At 38.2% G+C, this 17035-nt stretch overlaps 1 protein-coding gene across 3 annotated transcripts in view; it reads right to left on the bottom strand.

Annotated features, from left to right (window-relative positions):
• LOC108361769 (43 kDa receptor-associated protein of the synapse homolog) overlaps window positions 1-17035 on the bottom strand; it is a 124477-nt gene that overhangs the window by 63467 nt on the left and 43975 nt on the right. For all 3 annotated transcript variants that reach the window (XM_017614515.1, XM_017614517.1, XM_017614518.1), the window contains exon 2: window positions 5251-5309. In XM_017614515.1, the coding sequence (XP_017470004.1) occupies window positions 5251-5309 (59 nt within the window). The remainder of the gene's footprint in view (window positions 1-5250; window positions 5310-17035) is intronic.

Below are 17035 nucleotides of genomic sequence, written 5' to 3'. Positions count from 1 at the left end.
GCTTTATGAGCGAAGAGTTAAATTCATGAAAATCATAAAAAAAAATGTTAATGACAATGATGAATAAATTTTGNACTTTTTGTGTAACACATAAAGCATATTAAGGGCCGCCAACTTACCTATTTTAATGTATAGTTAAATCGTTAACGGATAAGATAACGGCCCAGAAACGTAAGGAACATACATAGACATATGTTTACTTGCCTTAAGGGAAAGGCGTTCGCTTTATGAGCGAAGAGTTAAATTCATGAAAATCATAAAAAAAAATGTTAATGACAATGATGAATAAATTTTGAAAGGGCTAAAAAAAGGACTAGGGGCAATTTCAAATTTTTGTGGCCAAAAAAAGAATTTGGTAGCCAAATTTAGCCACCAAAGGGCTAAAACGGCAACACTGGTGATGAGTGATGGTAGGGTTATCGTTAGATTCGTTATGGCAAAGTCAAGCTGCGCGCCAACGCGGTACCATACCATACCGAAGCTTGAGCTGCAGGCTGCGGTCATGGCGCTAAGGTTAAAAGAAACTATCGTATTAAACCATAATAAAATCATTAATCGCTTCTATTTCTGGACCGACTCGTTGACAGTTATTCAATGGATTCGAGCAGATCACCGACGATATAAACAATACGTAGCCAACAGAGTGGCAGAAATTTTAGAAGCTTGCGAGATCGGAGACTGGCGCTGGTGTCCCGGGCCGCTCAATCCAGCCGATGCACCACTAGAGCGAAATTTCCGGCGAATTATAACGCCGATGGACGCTGGAAAAATGGACCAGAATTTTTGTTGGAAGACGAGAACCTATGGCCGAAAGAATCACTTATGACTAATAGCGAGGAGCACAGCAGAGATGAGCTGCGCGTCAAATACATTATGTCAACTGCGAGGCAAGTATACGTGATAATGCCAAATATTGATCGCTTTTCGAATTATTCTAGACTAAAACGTTCTGTGGCATGGGTACATCGTTATGTTCAAAGTTTGTTGAGGAAAGTGCGGCACGAAGCGTCCACCAAAGGCGAACTAACCGTTGACGAAGAGCGTCAATCGGAAACACATCTTATAAAATTCGGCCAGGAACGAGAGTATGCCGAAGAACTTGCCGATATAAAGCGCAATGGCGCTGTTTCAGCCAGCAGTACATTGAGGACACTCAACCCCTTTATTGCAAATGGTGGCATGCTGCGAGTATGCGGAAGAATTGAAAGGGCAGCATGCACGTCGATCGAAGCGAGACAGCCGATTATATTGCCAAATAATCACAGGGTGACGCGCTTGCTTGCCGAATACTATCACTTAAACTTTTTACACATCGACGTTGCCACGGTGATGAGTGAGATTCGTCTACGGTATTGGATCCCTTCGCTTCGAAGACTGCTAAATAGCGTGCAGTCGCGATGCCAACTTTGTCGCCTGAAACGTGCCAAGCCCCAGCAACCGCAAATGGGTGTTCTACCCTCTGACCGATTGAGCTTCACCTATACGGGGCTCAACTTCTTTAGCCCGATCAGCGTAACTATTCGTCGCCAGCGTGAGAAGAGGTGGGTCGCACTGTTCACCTGGTTCACTGTGCGCGCCATCCATTTAGAAGTGGCGACTGACCTGTCAAGTGACGCGTGCCTTATCTGCATCCGAAATTTCATTAATAGACGCGGAGTGCCCGAGGTGATAAGGAGCGACAATGGCACAAACTTTGTTGGCATCGCAAAGGAGCTGCAAGGCGTAAGTTCGTTCTTAGATTCTTCTTCTTTAACGGCAGGCTTGACGCCATTGGGCATTCGGTGGAAATTTAACACACCTGCGAATCCGAGTGAAGGTGGCGCATGGGAAAGACTCGTACAATCAGTAATGAAAGCGCTATTTACTATGTTGAAGGAACACTCGCCACGACTCGAAACGCTGCAGAGCTTTTTAATTGAGGCTGAAAACATGGTCAACGCCAGGCCGTTAACACACCTACCGGTGACGCCCGCGGAGCCGGAGCCATTGACTCCCAACCACTTTTTTCTGGCCCCAACTCCACACAGACGCCAGCGCCATTTGATCACCGCCTGTTGTGCCTGAGAAAGCAGTGGCGTGTGGTGCAGAATTTGAAGAACGGTATGTGGCACCAATGGGTGCGCGAATATTTACCCAACTGACGCGGCATAAAAAGTGGTGTTTGGCAGCAAAGCCCATCCAACCAGGATGTCTCGTTTTGATATGTGAAGCCGAATCTCCCAGGTCGCAGTGGAAGAGAGGAAGGGTGGTGGAGCTACACTACGGTANGCCATTGACTCCCAACCACTTTTTGTTGGGGTGCCCCAACTCCACACAGACGCCAGCGCCATTTGATCACCGCCTGTTGTGCCTGAGAAAGCAGTGGCGTGTGGTGCAGAATTTGAAGAACGGTATGTGGCACCAATGGGTGCGCGAATATTTACCCAACTGACGCGGCATAAAAAGTGGTGTTTGGCAGCAAAGCCCATCCAACCAGGATGTCTCGTTTTGATATGTGAAGCCGAATCTCCCAGGTCGCAGTGGAAGAGAGGAAGGGTGGTGGAGCTACACTACGGTAGAGACGGCGTCGCCCGCTCCGCCCATGTCACGACAAGCAGCGGAGTCTACCGAAGACCTATTTCAAAGTTAGCGGTACTTGATGTGGAACCAGCCGGAACTATTAGTGAAGCCTCCCCATCCGGGTCTGCTCACGGGGCCGGGGATGCCGATCTTTTGTATTGTATCTGTATTTGAATGTCACTTATGTATTAATTTTATGTAATAAGTCAAGCTATAAGTAGTCGTGCTTCTAGCAAATTCCGTTCTTTTTTACATGTCTACGGAGCGAAACCAATGTGAGTAACATCAACTTGTATAGCTTGTACTATTTGTAAATTGCATTTTTGTATTTATTGCCTTAGAGAATAAACCAAGTTGAGAATCCAAGTGGAAATCAAACCATACTATAACTCGAGATTGCCCTTTATTTGTAGCAGCTGGGATTCTCCCAAGTTTATTTCGAAGCCCGTAAAAAAGCACACAAGGTGTGATTGACAACACAGGAGCCTATTTCATAAAAGTGAGAGGTGCGACAATCGATTTTTCTATAAAATTTCACTGCCAGAATTGTCGGCGACTTTTTTCCTGTTTCGTATACGTTTGTAGGCAACTGTGAAAATTTTTGGAAAACGGCGGTGATAATATGGAATATTGTCGACAATTGTGCTGACAATTGTCACTCTGGCAAAATTGTCGTGACAATGGCGGCAAAACCAAATAGCTCCGTCGGAAAGCTTACACAGGAGAGTTTTGTAAATTTATTTATATGGTAATTGCGTGCATTTCATTACTTTTCAATTAATTTAATAGTTCTTAAAACTAAAATAATACAAATGCAATATTACATATGATTTACATATAAATTTCGTATGACTGGCGACAATTTTGTCTACGACTATTTAAACTCCGAAAATGAAAATTTGTCACTTTTTCAATGGAATTTCTCTGCAATATAGGAGGTGGTGACAGTTGTTTTTATGAAACAAAACACCCACCAAACTGTCGAGTTGTCACTGACAACATGTCCTTGCAAAATTATCACTGTCGCTTTATGAAATCGGCCCCAGGTCGGTTCTTCTGATAGCAATGCCAAATTCAATCACACTTTGTTAAATACATACATTTTGTATGTATGTACAAAAACTTTGTATGTGTTAATCGAAAAATTTTCGTTGTATACATTTCGATGTTGACATATTTTTGATATTTTGAAGTCATTTTAATAATCATACATATAATAAAGTGTTTTGTCCATATTTTTGTCTTCCCTAATTATGATACATATATTTTGGATCAGTTTTTAAAAATTATGTTTTTTTTTTTTAAAAGAGCTTTTAGTTTTTGTTTTTCAACTTCTGATTGAACCTTAGCGATTAGCGTTGTCTTAAATATCTATAAATATAAAATAATAGCCGTTTTCGTTGTTTGGAGTTAACTCAAAAACTACTGCATAGATTTCAGTTAAATTTTCATAGATTATACCTTTCATATATGGTCCTATTATAGGCTACCAGAAAACTCGGTAGGTGACGCGGGAGTCGAGATATTTATAAAAGTCGTATTTATGAACCGATTTCTTTCAAATTCAAAAGGTATAGTTTCAGCGTAATGGAAAAAACGTTTACCAAAAACGGAGCCGCTAGGTGGCGCGGGAGTTGAGTTATTTCTAAAAGTCGTATTTATGAACCTGTTTTGTTAATACACATTCGAAACGTTTATTACTTTAATGATGATCATTTTTTCATTCGAAACATATTCAGCCTTATCATGAGTTTCATCTTCCCTGAACCGGTTCACTTTTCGCTTTTGGTTTCCATGTACTTACTATGGGGGGAATCAAAATTTCAGTCAAACTGTCGGAGGTCCTATTATAGGCTACTAGAAAACACGCTGGTGGCGTTGGAGTATAGTTGCTTATAAAAGCCGGAGTTTAGGTATTTAGAAAATCCGTATTTTTTATAAAATCTGATTAGATGGCTAAATCAAGGATGCGTTTAAGTATGCATATAAAGACCGTAACACTGTGTAAGCGTGATCTTGCATCTACCTCCGATTGACGAAGTTGCTCGAGGCGGCCGTTATTACAGCAGTAAGACTCATAGAAACCAATTCATAAATATTAAGACGAATTGTAAAAGTGGCAAATTGAAAAGGAAAGATTCGATCACATCTGTCCAAGAAGGAACACGATAGGTATATCAATGGCTTCATTTGAACGATATTCATGAGATCACACGACTCATTTAGCCAAAGTACGCGAAAACTTGTCATCCTGTGGAGCAGCAAGGGTTCTTGGCCTTCCTATAATTGAAAACGCTCATCTGTGCTCTTGAGTTTCCGTATAAGGACTTTTATTGGCTTACATGGTATACCGGACTAATGCTGAAGTTGCAGGATCATAGAAGAATATTACGCGCGCTTGGTAGAGATCTCACAGGTGGAAATAAGACCATAGGTAAAACACATTACATCGAAAGGGATTAGTATTCCATATGGAATCACAGCGCTACTATCCTTGGCATATGTGTGAGGAGGATTTCGTTTTTTAGTCGTTCCAATTTAAACTAAAAATGTTTACTTTACAGACTGCTTTTGCTTTTAAACGCTATTTTTGAATTGGCCAACGCAAAAGATCTTACTAGGCGCTGCGAAGCAAGCGGGCAATTGCTAGTTTTATAATAAAACAACATGCATATTAACGGTTATTCTTACCTAAGTAGATCCTTCGAACTTATGCTCTCCCATGACATGACTCTGTTGCGAAAATTCGTCTAAAAAGAAAAAAAAGAACATTAAACATTTTATCGGTGTGGCAAAATCAAGATATTTGCAAAAACTTTCTCAATGGCCGAGTACACATGGTGAAACGAATACAGATTCTATCTGTCTTGCCGAGTACAAATCGTAGACCTGTTCATGAAATCCATGTTTAAAAAGTTTTTAAAATTCTCAGCTTATCCATAGAAAACCACTTTTGATGACTACGTGGACTAAACAATTTTTTGGACTAATAATTTGTTAGCAAATTTTAAGTTTAAATATGGAAAAAATCTTTTAAGCTTTATAAAAAAAATCATTGGTTAGCAAGAGTGTAGTAAAACCGTGAAAAAATCTAAAGAAATTTTAAACCTACAGACATTTTTTTGCATTCCCTACAGTTCAACGGATTTTATGCAAAATATTGAAACTATTCTCTATTATTCTTGTCTTCAAAACAACGGCCTGTTTCAAATTAAACTAGTCACTTGTATTTATAAGAATCAATGGAAACTACTTAAATCACGTCATTTTTACATTAGGGCGATTCCACCGTCACGGGTTGGACATTTGTACAGAAAAAATTGTCATTCTTGTTTAAATTTAAGTATAAAGTACTCAACAATTCTACATTTTGATAAAGCTAGGTGAATATTATATGAGTTATTACAAAATACGAAAAAAATTCCAGCCTTTTATATGGAAAAAATCGGATGTATTTCTTTTGTCACGGGTGGGACAAAAACAGAACCCGCTTTTTGGAGCAGACATATTTTAGGAAAACTCTGCGAATTTATTTCACTTTTCTGTGTGAACTTGATGTCTTATAATAAAACAAAGAACCAGGAACACAAACAAAGCAAAAACTACAAAAAAATTATGGCTTTATTATACAAAAAATCCGAAATTCCTCTGTGACGGGTGGGGCAACGTTTGTCACGGGTAGGATACGTACGAATTTTTATATGAAAGGGAGCTTTTAGTGTGGTCCATATATAAAGATTAGTTATTAAAAAATATAAGAAGCCAAGTAGGGGTTAAATTCACTCACGTTTTACCTTAGGATGGTGCCTTTTATATAGAATAAAATACTTAGCACCGTCAGCCAAAAAAATTATAAAAATGAACGCGATTTCCTGGCGTATTGAAATTTTCACTTTTACCCACTTAAATTTAATGGATTATAAAACTGCATACCTAAAAATTCTGAACAAAAAGTTTAAAATTTTTTGGTTTAATTGTTAAAGTTTGTTGAATTTTTATAATTTTTGTAAGAAGTTTGAATTGTAGATTTATGCGGTTCTGGTTAGGTAATGTGCTAGACTTTTATAAAACAAACTATAAACATTAGATTAACCAAATAAAAAACTAAAACGGGTCAAAATCTAACTTACTTAATCAGCTGACCACAGGGGTATATAGATAATGGACGAGTCCGCGCATCCCCCCTCCTCCCCTGCGTCCACCGCAACAAACAAATAAAGCTTATCAGCCCTGTAAACCTACCTCTGACACGGGTGGGACATGCTTCTCTGTTGAATTATTCTTATCTAACTACGTAGAAACGACAATGCAATTGTGGTAGATATTTGCAATGAATTTCTAACATTATGTAACAAACACGAAACACAACCTCAACTTCTGTAATTAAATATAGCAACTTTTAGCTTTTTTGTCACGGGTGGGACAAGACTAATACTGCTTAATAATAACTCATAATATAGATAAATCAGTCACACAAATTAATATATAACACAATTTTATTAAAAGCAGATGAGTTCTACTAAATATTTTTCTACCAAACACTTGAACACACAACCTACTTTAAATTCATTCAAAAAATTTACTTAGAACTTGATTTCAAATTGTAAAAGAGGTAATAAAAATGCATTTATAGCTTTAATTTGTTATTTTTTGGTTGATTCAAGATTTTTACAAATGTTTTATCCCCACGTTTGTTAGTTTTATAAAGAAAATAATTTTTGCACTGAGGTTCGCTTTCCCATGGAACCTCCCATTACTCCTTTATAATTCCAGATAGAAAACGAAAACATGATTCAGTCAAGGGGCATTACCCCCTACATTTCTCTACCGAATTGAATAGTTATATTTTTTTTTTTTAATTAGAACAACAGTAGTGCATTTCAGTAACTTTACACTATGCGATTGTCGAATTATTAGTTTTAACAGATGTTCATCAAAATTTGAAACTGTTTAATCACATTTTTTTAGAATTTTTTTGAGTACGCAGTTTTTTAAATTTTAGTATAATAAAGTGCAAATTTGAAGTAGATTGTTTTTGATTGATTTTTGACAATTTTACAAATTATGTTCGATATTTTTGTTGTATGGAGAAAATCCGCCACACCTTCCACAAAAAAAAATTTCCAAAAATCAATAGTAAATCGAAGTTAATTAAAGTTTGCACTTCATTTAAATAAAATTGAATGGGCTACAAAACTACATACTCAGAATGTTTAACGAAAATGTTTGACATTTTTACCAACATGGTTTTTGTTAGATAACGAGCTACACTTTCATAAAAAAATAAGAAACATTATATAACCAAACGAAAGGGAAATAGCCAAAGAATGCTAAAATGTCGTTACTCTAAGTAGTGTATTGCTACGATTATCCTTGAATTAATCGCTGAATTCCTAAATCCTTCCTTGTTTGCGTCACAAAAATTCATTTATCATTAAAATTCTACGGTTACTGTTTATTAACAAATTGTATTCAATTCAACACATTTACAGTCAGCAGAAGCTGCATATTTTTACTACTATGAGTACAACTAAAATATGTGATTTCGAATGACAATTTTTTTTAGCATTGAATAAGAAAAAGACTATGGTACAAAGTACTGAAATGATATGTATGCATAGGCGATATACATATTTATGTATGTACATAAATAAGTGAATAGATTCTTGAATGATCATTTGTTTTGCAATGTTATTTTTTATGTTTTTCTTTTGTTATTACAAAAGTTTATATTTTCAACTTATTTTGAACTTGCAAAATCTCGATATCGAATGGAGAGAACACGCATTGTTTGATCATAAGAATATTCACATTGATTCTTCATTAAATCCAGAAAATTATAGGAAAAAAGTTTTTGAATTAAAAGATTCCTCAGGTTCATATAGGTTTCCCAATTTAAAAAGAAAATATATCTGCATTACTAATATAGCCATTTTCTAATGCTTTAGTAAAACGTATATTTAGTAGTTTAAAATGTGTAGGACTGACTTGAGGACCAGATAGAGCACAGATATAATTGCAGCAATATTATATACAAAGCAAGGCATAAAAATAACGGTGATACATAATTTGTTTGAGCCGCAAGAACAAAAGTACCAATTGAATTGGAGAATATAATTAATTTTTATTCTAAGTACCGTAGTACATAATACTCATATCTGTAATAAAAAATTTTGAGTAATTTGTCCGGATTTTGAGGATTTTTCATTTGTTTTTGAGGAATTTGGCAATTTTTTTGAGGCAACACTGATGTACANGTAGCAATATTATATACAAAGCAAGACATAAAAAATAACGGTGATACTTTGTTTGAGCCGCAAGAACAAATGTACCAATTTAATTGAAGAATGTAATTAATTTTTATACTAAGTACTTGTAAATTGTAGTACATATATAATCTGTAATAAGAAAATTTTGAGTAATTGGCAATTTTTTTTGTGGCAACACTGATGTACATCAATGATTTGCTGTTGTTTGTGCATGCCACCACAGCGTTGGAAAAATGGAATTCGGCTAGACAGAGGCAAGATTCCCGTAAAAAACAGGGCTAAATTACCCAGTAGAAATTTTATGCATACGGCATTGCTGTTGGTGGCATGAGCTTGCTGCTGTGTATACATGCCAGTATAAATGAACCTTCATTTCCATTTAACACGCGTGGTTTCTCAGAGCGTATGTGTACTCTAACCATACACTTGTACTACTGCTGTATGCATATGGCTGTATTAATGTTGCAAACATACAAAAATGCATTAATGGAACAGTATTAAAGCATTCTTACAAGATATGTATCCCCGTATGTAAATGCTACTTCTCTGATATATTTCAATATACGGGGACATACAAAAAAGTAGCACTTACATATGCAAATGCATATCTTGTAAAAGCCCGTTTGTGCTGAAAATTGTATCGCACAACACGTCCGTTCACTAAAATTTTTGTACAAGACTGAAAATATTACAAAAATTCCACTTCAAATTTATCAAGAAATGTACTAAAAACAACGACAACGTAAATTCGCTTGCAATTCACTAGAATTTGAATTTATTCGTGGAAATTCATGACTACGCATGAATTGTTCACACTAATTCACTCATATAGCAAGCATTCTTCATGAACGCATACAACCGATTTCTACTGGGTACTTTACCATATCAATTCTAATTTGAACATACTTATGTACATATGTATGCATGTATTAAATCTAATTGGATTGATGGCATGTTGATCTCAGTGATCGGACTTAATAAAAATTCTGTGTGTAGATTCTGGAAAAAATGTGGTAGATCTCAGGTTTCGGATCAAACTTTTTACAACAATTAAAAAAAATGGAAGGTTTCACCTTAACACTTTTTAACTCGGATCTCTAGAAAAAAACTTTTAACTTGGGTATGGCCAATTTTGACAATCCTCAAGAAAAAGTTGCGATCCCGTACGAAATCGGACTAGGCAGAATCAGTCAGAATTTACTGGAAATCGATCCCGTGCTCGGTTCTCTGACTATTGAGAGGACAAAAAAGAGAGTAAAAAAGGTCCTCTCTCTGTCAGAAGTTACCAGTTTTAGTCCGAAGATTTTTTGCAGGCAAGTTCTAGTAAATGTGTCAAACGATCTGCTGTAGTGTGTTTGGCAACCAAATTGTAAACAAAAGTAAAGTGCACTCTGCTAATGCAAGTTATCTTACCTGTAATACCAATACCGATCAATGGCGCACCCTTTACTCACGTTGCCAGGCATGTGACCATATTGTTGCACTTACTAACTTTGCTGACGCGGCACACGCGCAACCACCAATCAGGTCAAGTATCGGAATTATTGAAATCATGGGAATTGCANGGGAAATTTCTAAATTGCCAGACTGCGTGAAGGAGCTTCAAGTGTTCGATGGATCCAGGGAGCATTATTCCTCCTGGGTCCATAGCGTAGAGCAGGTTTTAAATGACTACCAGGTTGTACGGCATAAACCAATCTATAGGGCCATTCTGAGGCACATCAGGTGCAAAATTAGGGGTGCAGCCGATGCTGCACTAGTGTCGCATAACATTCTTGAGAGTGACTGGCGAAAAATTAAGGAAATTTTGTCACTGAATTACGCAGATTCCAGGGATATAGATACGTTGGATCAACAACTTACTTTCATGACACAAGGTGGCCAAAAAGTTTCGGAATTCTATGCTAAAATCAATAAGCAGTTGTCACTTATGATCAACACTATAAATACAGACAAATACGTCCATGGGGAAACCGTCCAGGCATTAACGGAAGCACACCGGCGTAGGGCTCTGGATGTTTTTATTAGGGGGCTAAATGGTGATCTTCCGACTCTGTTACTTATGCAGAAGCCAAAATCCTTACCCGAAGCATATTCCTCATGTCTTACCTTCCTAAACGTGGATAGACGAAACGCTATCTACCGCCCTCCACAAGCTTTAAACAGAAGTGGCCGAATGTTCGGCGATGCATATCAATCTTCAGCATCGCGTTATTTTTCGAGGGGCAACAGAGATTTTACCGAGGAATTTCAAAATCCGGCACAAAGCCAATCGGGATACAATAATGGGACGCAGACAAACAGAGGATACACAGGAAGAACCACAAATCAGGGGGGTTCCTATCCCTCTTACACATCCTCAGGGCAAACTAGGGGCAGCAACCAATCGACACAAAGCTGGCGTAATAACAATATATCAGGAGCCGAAAGAAGAGATACCAATCAATCTTCCCAAACCCGACAGACCTCTAGTCCAAGGTTCCCAAGATACGATGGCTTGAAGAGAGGTTCAACTTCCACGGGACTCTCAAAACAAAGTGGTAGCAAACAGCAAAAGCTATTCCATTTAGTTCCAGGGGACGAAGATGTGGTAGAAAATGCTTCCAACGAATTAAGTAACGAGCAAGTATGCGATCAGGTAAATTTTACAATAGGAGCCTCGTGTCCGGCGTACCATATCTAGAATATGATACGCGGGATCATGGCACTTTAGAGTTTTTAGTGGACACGGGAGCAAATAAAAACTACATCAGCGAACGCATCGCCCAAAACACTAGACCAGTGGATAAACCATTCCATGTCACTTCCGCGGGGGGGGAAATTTTGGTAGACAGGAAAATTTGTGGAAATTTTTTTAAGTTTGTAGGCAAGGACCTGCCTACTACATTTTTTGTCCTCCCTGGACTCACATCCTTCCATGGAATTATAGGCGATGACACACTTACGGAAATCAAAGCCGTACTAGACAGGGAATTAAACCTCCTTATATTGAAACCTGACATATTGCTCCCCCTTAAGCGAAAGGAAGCACAGAATGTCAATAGTATAGACGCAAGCATCCCTCTCGATCCTTATATCACTGACTCTACAAGAAAGCAACTCAACAGCATATTGAATAGATACGAAAATTTATTTGGTCCAGTTGATCGGTGCACAGAAATCGCTACCAACGTACAGGCAGAAATAAGGACTAACACAGAAACACCCATTTACACGAAAAGCTACCCCTACCCCGTCAACATGCGCGGCGAAGTCGAGAGGCAAATTCAAGAACTCCTTTCAGAAGGCATTATTCGTCCTTCGAAAAGCCCATATAACTCTCCCATATGGATTGTCCCAAAAAAATCTGGCTCAGACGGGGAGAAGAAATACCGCATGGTAATCGATTTCAAAAGGCTAAACGCCGTAACCATCCCCGATACATATCCGATTCCAGATATCAACGGCACTATCGCTAGCCTCGGTGATGCCAAATACTTTACCACACTAGATTTAACTTCAGGATTCCACCAAATCCCAATGAAGGAGCGGGACATTCCGAAAACGGCGTTTTCTACTATGAATGGCAAATATGAATTTTTGCGGCTCCCCTTCGGGCTTAAAAATGCACCCTCGATCTTCCAACGGATGATCGATGATGTCCTCAAGGAATTCATAGGTCGCGTTTGTTTCGTGTATATCGACGACATAATAATTTTTAGCAAAGACGAGGCCACCCATTTAAAGGACATCGAAACAATCCTCTCCAGACTCCTAGCCGCAGGGCTCAAAGTTAACCTTCAAAAAACGCAATTTTTGAAAAAAAGTGTAGAATTCCTGGGCTACATCGTAACCTCGGAAGGAATATTACCTGATCCGAAAAAAATTAATTCAATTAAAAACCTGTTGCCACCTTCAAATTTGAAGGAGCTTAAAAGTTTTCTGGGGCTAACATCCTATTACAGAAAGTTTATCCGCGATTATGCGAAAATCGCGAAACCACTTACCAACCTTACGAGGGGAGAGCATGCGCAAGTCAAAGCAACCCAATCCAAGAAAGTACTAATAACACTAAATAAAGACGCCCTTAAGGCATTCGAGAACCTCAAGGAAGTGTTAACCACTTCAGAGGTCCTAACGTTTCCCAATTTTGAAAAGACGTTTAACTTAACAACCGATGCCTCTGACTATGCAATTGGCGCAGTACTGTCTCAAGACTACGACGGTAGAGACAAACCAATAGCGTTTATCTCGAGAAGTCTTACGACCACAGAGGAAGGCTATGCGACGAATGAAAAGGAGATGCTCGCCATAGTCTGGGCGTTGGATAACCTTCGAAATTATTTATATGGTGCAAGAAAAATACGCATATTTACGGATCACCAACCGTTAACTTTCTCCCTTAGCAATAGGAATTACAACGCTAAGCTTAAGCGTTGGAAATCCCGAATCGAGGAGTACAATTATGAGCTTGTCTACAAACCTGGGAAGTCAAACGTCGTGGCCGATGCCCTTTCTCGGCTCAAAACACAAGTAAATCAATTGACGGATTCTATCCTCCCTGCATCCGAGGTCGCTAGCCAAGCTGCAACTATGGGATCAGATCCCGATGCTGCAAGTGTGGGCGAATCTACGTGCGATACGGCTCATAGCGCGGATCAAGATAATACAGATTTAATTCCATTCGTCGAGGCACCACTAAACGTCTTCAGGAATCAAATAATATTTGGAAGAGGGCTTCAAATCTACGAAGAACCACATCCTGGACATTCACGCCACTACGTAGGGATAGAAAATGCTTCTGAAGAAGAACTCACCACAATATTAAAGGAAAAACTAAACCCAAATGTAGTAAATGGTATCAAAATTCAAGAAAATTTATTGGGTTTACTTCAAAAGGTGTATTTAGAACATTTCACCAACTATAAAATTCGTATAGCGCAGACGGTCGTTAAGGACTTGGCAAATCCAGATGCAGTATGCGAGGTAATAATGAAGGAGCACAAAAGAGCTCACCGCAATGCTAGCGAGAATAGAAAACAGATTTTAGAGCAGTACTACTTCCCGAAAATGAGCAGCCAGATTAGGAAATATGTGCTGGCTTGTGAAACCTGCAAGCTTAGTAAGTACGATAGGCATCCTAATAAGCCAGAATTACAAGTTACACCAATCCCCTCACGACCATGTGAGATCCTTCATATAGATATTTTTGAGATTCAAGGAGAAAAATTTTTAAGTTCTATTGATAAGTTTTCGAAATTTGCAAAGCTTTTCCATATTAAAAACAAAGGAACCCTGCACCTTAGACAAAAAATAGTGAAACTTCTCCACTATTTTACAACCCCAAAAATTTTAGTTACGGACAACGAACGTGGATTTATTACCCCAGTAATACGGCCGCTGCGGTGTAGTGGTAAGCAGTGCGCGCTTTCACACATCAGCACCTGGGTTCAAGCCCTGGTCAAAGCAACATCCCAAAAAATATAGAAAAAGGTTTTTTCTTAACAGCGGTCGTCCCTCGGCAGGCAATGGCAAACCTCCGAGTGTATTTCTGCCATGAAAAACAGCTTCTCATAAAAATACAATCGCCGTTCGGAGTCGGCGTAAAACTGTAGGTCCCTCCGCTTTGTGTGACAACATCAAGGCGCACGCCACAAGTCGGAGGAGAAGCTCGGCCAAACACTAACATATGTGTAAGCGCCAATCTATTATTATTATTATTAATACGGAATCTATTAGAATCTTTAGGAATTCTCAGAGGAGCGAGGTAAATGGCCAAATTGAGAGATTCCACTCTACACTATTAGAAATTTATAGATGGCTATAGGCGGAAAACACAGATCTCAGGGCCAAAGAACTCGTTAGTATAGGCGTAGATCGTTATAATAATTCAGTTCACTCGGTCACAACCAAGAAACCATCCGAAATATTCTTCAATCGCTCAGAAGCCTCTAACTACGAAGAACTCCTTGATAAGAGCAGAAAGATGAATAGGTTTATTAGAAAAATCTTAAAAGAAAAACAAATGGCACAAATAAAAAGACACAATAAGAAAAGGACCCTTAAGAAAATGAAAATTCGAATATTTTTCGCCTAATCCCTTAAATATCGAACAAATTAAGCTTATGCGCCTAATCCGCTAANTATATTGAATATTTTGCGCCTAATCCGCAAAACTATAAGAAAATTTAAGCTTATGCGCCTAATCCGCTGAGCAATTATATTGAATATTTTGCGCCTAATCCGCAAAACTATAAGAAAATTTAAGCTTATGCGCCTAATCCGCTGAGCAATTATATTGAATATTTTGCGCCTAATCCGCAAAACTATAAGAAAATTTAAGCTTATGCGCCTAATCCGCTGAGCAATTATATTAAATATTTTGCGCCTAATCCGCAAAACTCTAAGAAAAAGTAAGCTCATGCGCCTAATCCGCTGAGAAAGAGAAAAAAAACAAACAAAAAAAAAGAAAGAACAGAGAAAACCCTATGAATCCTGCACATTATACAAATATTACACGAAAACATAATAGGAAGTAGCTATTCGTCCAAAAATTATTATTGTATTTTTTTGCGTTTTCTCTTCCTTTTTACCCTTCAGAATCAATTGAAAGTGAAAAAAGTAACAAACAAAACCGAAGGAATCAAATAACAAAAATTTTGGGAATTCTTTGTTATGGAATTTCCGGACGAGTAGGAACTGCCTAAAAGAAACATAAACATAACACATCTAACCATCCAAAATTACACAAAAAAAGAAACAAAAAACCTAGTACTAACCCGCTTAAATAGCCAATAAGTAACAAAAACAATTTTTCACCTAACCATCGACAATTACAAAAAAACCTTGTATTAACCTACTTAATAGTCAAAAAGTAATAGAAACAATTTTTGCTAACCCAATAACAATATAACACATCTAACCATCAAAAAAAATAAAAAATCTAACATTAACATACTTAATTAAATAGTCAATAAGTAGTAGAAACAATTTTTGCTAACCCAACAACAATAACCTAAATTCATAGATTCTAATGATTACTAACCCACTAACAACATTAAATTAGATATAACATTGTTGCAGATTCCCACTGCTGGCATCAGCCATCAGCGGTCTCCATATTTTCAATTACAAGGCACCAATCGTGACGATCCAGGACGGAAATGGGTGGATCATCGGTGGGTCATTTAAGCTGGTACATGTCGTCAACCTCCAACAATATGTCACGGTTCTGATGCAAATGCAAAACCTTACAGGTCACCTAATAAAACGACCCAATGACCAACTCTTAGCGCAGCTTTATATTAACCAAACATTGGGGCGACTCGAGGAGTTGATGGCAACCAGAAGCAAAACGAGAACAATCCGATCTATAGACTGGATAGGCTCAGCCTGGAAATGGCTGGCAGGATCACCTGACGCAACTGACTGGAATAATATCCTCAACAGTCAAAACGAGGTCATCGAAAACAATAACCACCAATACAAAATCAATAAAAAACTATTCACAACTACGCAAGAAGTCCTGAAGAAAATCGACGAAGTGGTGGACCGCACCAATTACGTAGCGAAGGAAACCGAATCAATAGAGCTCGAACAAAGCGCACTTCACAACATCCTGCTAGTTCGAGACGAGGTTAATGAGATAGTGCGGGCATGCCAAATAGCAAAACACGGAATTGTCAATAATAATTTACTCGACACAGGCGAAGTCAACCAGATCTTATCAGAAATAGAAACTCTTCCATATCAAAATGTCATCGAAGCAATCGAATATGGCGAACCATCTGTACTTACAAACGGGACACTACTCATCTACGTCCTCTCAATGCCCAAAGTTACGGCTAGCAAATATAATCTCCTCATTACTCGCGCCGGAATCTACGAAGGCAAACAGCTTGACCTACAATTCGACAGGATGCTCGTCAATCAGAAAGAAACATACGGATTGACGAAGGATTGTTTAATGATCAGCTCAACCACAGTATGTAAAGCAGAATCCTTGATCAAATTGGAGGAGAGCGACTGCTTACCACGATTGCTAAAAGGAGGAGAAGCTAGTTGCCAATTCAACGAAGGATTGTTTAATGATCAGCTCAACCAAGTATGTAAAGCAGAATCCTTGATCAAATTGGAGGAGAGCGACTGCTTACCACGATTGCTAAAAGGAGGAGAAGCTAGTTGCCAATTCAAGGGGCGAAATGACACACATATAGAATTGATAAACG

This window comes from Rhagoletis zephyria, unplaced genomic scaffold (assembly GCF_001687245.7).
Source record: "Rhagoletis zephyria isolate East Lansing unplaced genomic scaffold, Rhagoletis_zephyria_1.1 Rzeph_scaffold_00843, whole genome shotgun sequence".
In the NCBI taxonomy this organism is placed as follows: domain Eukaryota; kingdom Metazoa; phylum Arthropoda; class Insecta; order Diptera; family Tephritidae; genus Rhagoletis; species Rhagoletis zephyria.
This window is presented reverse-complemented; position numbering and strand designations above follow the sequence as displayed.